This window comes from Marmota marmota, unplaced genomic scaffold, assembly GCF_001458135.2.
Source record: "Marmota marmota marmota unplaced genomic scaffold, marMar, whole genome shotgun sequence".
Taxonomy (NCBI): domain Eukaryota; kingdom Metazoa; phylum Chordata; class Mammalia; order Rodentia; family Sciuridae; genus Marmota; species Marmota marmota.
The window spans coordinates 1-2358 of NW_026001662.1; the positions used below are offsets into that span (position 1 = coordinate 1).

Sequence of the window (2358 nt, forward strand, 5' to 3'; positions counted from 1 at the left end):
AGTCTTGCCACAAACCCCGCCCTCCGAGCCCCGCCCCTCAAGCCCTGCCCCCAAGCCCTTCCTGGGGTCACTTACTGTGGCCAGCCTTCTCCCGTGGACACGGTGAAGAGGGTCAGCAGGGCCCACAGCACGTTGTCGTAGTGGAACTCGTATTTCTTCCACTCCCGGTCCCGGGCCTTCACCTCGTTCTTCTCGTAGAGCAGGTACTTGCCGCTGCCGGGGGTGGGGCCGTGAGCCAGTCGGGACTGGACTCGGCTTGGGCCCCCAGGGACGGGAGGAGGAAGGGGGACACCAGCCCAGGCAGCCCAGGAGCAGTGACCCCGATGGCTCCTCCTGCGCTTTCTGGGGGGCTGTACGTGGGTCCAGATGGGGACCAGGCTGCCTGGAGATGTCCCCACCCTGCACCAGGGAAAGGCCAGCTCCCAAGTGACACCTGGTGGTGTTGATTCTTGGTGCTGGGCTGGAACCAGGGCTGCTCCACACGGGGCCACATCCCAGCCCTTTTTATTATATTTAATTAATTAAAAATTGTGCAGTCCCGGGATTGAACCCAGGGGCACCTGACCTCTGAGCCACCTCCCCAGCCCTTTTCATATATTATTTAGAGACAGGGTCTCCCTGAGTCTCTTAGAGTCTTGCTAAGTTGATAAGGCTGGCCTTGAACTTGCAATCCTCCTGCCTCAGCCTCCAGAGAGGCTGGGATCAGCCTAAATCTCCGCATCTGGCTAGGATCCTTCCACTTTTTGCAGCCAAGTACCAGTTTACCCCAGTGGCGGGAGTGACATCCTCACATCCTGGGTTCAGCACCTGGGGGTCAACCAACTAGGGACTGAAGGAATTCTAGCAGAGAAACAGCACAGCCTGCTGCAGCGTGGGAGGTGTGGCAAGTCCCTGGGGGGGAGTGAAGTCTGCAGGACACCCCCACGGGTACCGAAGCACCTTCCTGGGCTGAGCTGAGAGACTCCACTGGGACTCTGATTCGGAGGGGGTTGAGGCCCGGAGTCCCTTTCCCACAATTCCAGAAAGCTCTGAAAACTAGACCTCTTCCTCCTGACTCAGGAGCTGGTAAGTGACAGGCCACAGACCATATCTGCACCACGTGACATTTCTGTCGACCCCCAAGCTAAGGATGAGTTTCACAATTTTAAATGGTCGAAAACAAATTTTTAAAATGCTGCTGGGGTGCAGGAGAACCACAAATTTTCAAGGCCAGCCTTGGCCACTTAGCAAGACAAAAAAATACAAAGGGCTGGGGAGATGGCTCAGTGGTACAGCACTCCTGGGTTCGATCCCCTCTACCAAGGGGGGAAAAAGTTCTCATGACAAGTGAAAATCATATGAGATTTGCACTTTAGTTTCAGCCAGTCCTGGTGGCCTGAGGCTGCAGACTTGGTTACTTGGGAGGATGAGGCAGGAGGATCACCTGAGCTCATGAACTTTCGAGCAGTATGGGGCAACACAGCAAGACCCCGTCTCTTAGAAAACAAGTCTCATTTCCAGAAATGAAGTCCGATTGGAACATAACTAGGCCTGTTCATTTACCACTGGCTCTTTTATTTTTTTTGGTACTGGGGATTGAACTCAGGGGCACCCGACCACTGAGCCAATCCCCAGCCCTATTTTGCATTTTCTTTAGAGACAGGGTCTCACTGACTTGCTTAGGGCCTCGCTGTTGCTGAGGCTGGCTTTGCGCCCACGATCCTCCTGCCTCAGCCTCCCCGGCCACCTGGCTCTTGACAGAGAAAGTTCGTCTCCGGCTGACCTCACTCACTTGGCCACAGCTGGTGGACAGGGCTCACCCCTTGTGGGGCAAATGGTTTCCTGCATCAGGAGGACCGTCTCCTTGGCCTCGGGGCTGCCCTGGACACAACGGAGTGTCAGGAGGGCTCGGGGCACACACTTCCTGCATTCTGAACACACCTGCCCCTCAGCCTCCAAAGGAGGGAGCAGGGACATGTACTGCCAGACCACGCCTCACCAGGGCAGCCACCAAGAGGCCACCAAGAGGCCACCGAGAGGCCACCGAGAGGCAGAGCGGCTCCCACTGATCCCGCAGCCACCCAGGGGCTTCAGATGACCAACCTTCCTCCTCCAGAGCCAAGGCGGCCACCCTTGGTTCACCCCCAGGCTCAGGCCCAAGAGCCGCGTCCCTGTCCCCGCGGTCCCCACTCCGGGGGCTGCCTGGGGAGGGACACCCACCGGCAGTCCTTCTCGAACTCCTTGGACTCGTCGGTGCAGTGGAAGAACTTGCCCTTGAAGAGCTGCACGGCCACCACGGCGAAGATGAACATGAAGAGCATGTAGACGATGAGGATGTTGAAGACGTTCTTGAGCGAGTTCACCACGCAGTCGAACACG

At 57.3% G+C, this 2358-nt stretch overlaps 1 protein-coding gene across 1 annotated transcript; it reads right to left on the reverse strand.

The window, feature by feature from the left end:
- Positions 1-66: 66 nt before the first annotated feature.
- Positions 67-2352, reverse strand: LOC107135143 (voltage-dependent P/Q-type calcium channel subunit alpha-1A-like). Its single transcript, XM_015477080.2, has 2 exons — positions 2200-2352; positions 67-213 (listed from the first exon to the last, which is right to left on the reverse strand). The coding sequence occupies exons 1-2, from the start codon at positions 2298-2300 to the stop codon at positions 72-74; spliced, it is 243 nt and encodes an 80-aa protein (XP_015332566.1). The 5' UTR covers positions 2301-2352; the 3' UTR covers positions 67-71.
- Positions 2353-2358: the final 6 nt, after the last annotated feature.

Coding starts and splice junctions, on each gene's coding strand:
- LOC107135143 (XM_015477080.2), bottom strand. CDS start 2,300: ATGCTCTTCATGTTCATCTTCGCCGTGGTGGCCGTGCAGCTCTTCAAG. Junction 214..2,199: donor GAGTTCGAGAAGGACTGCCG/GTGGGTGTCCCT, acceptor CACCCCCGGCAG/CGGCAAGTACCTGCTCTACG.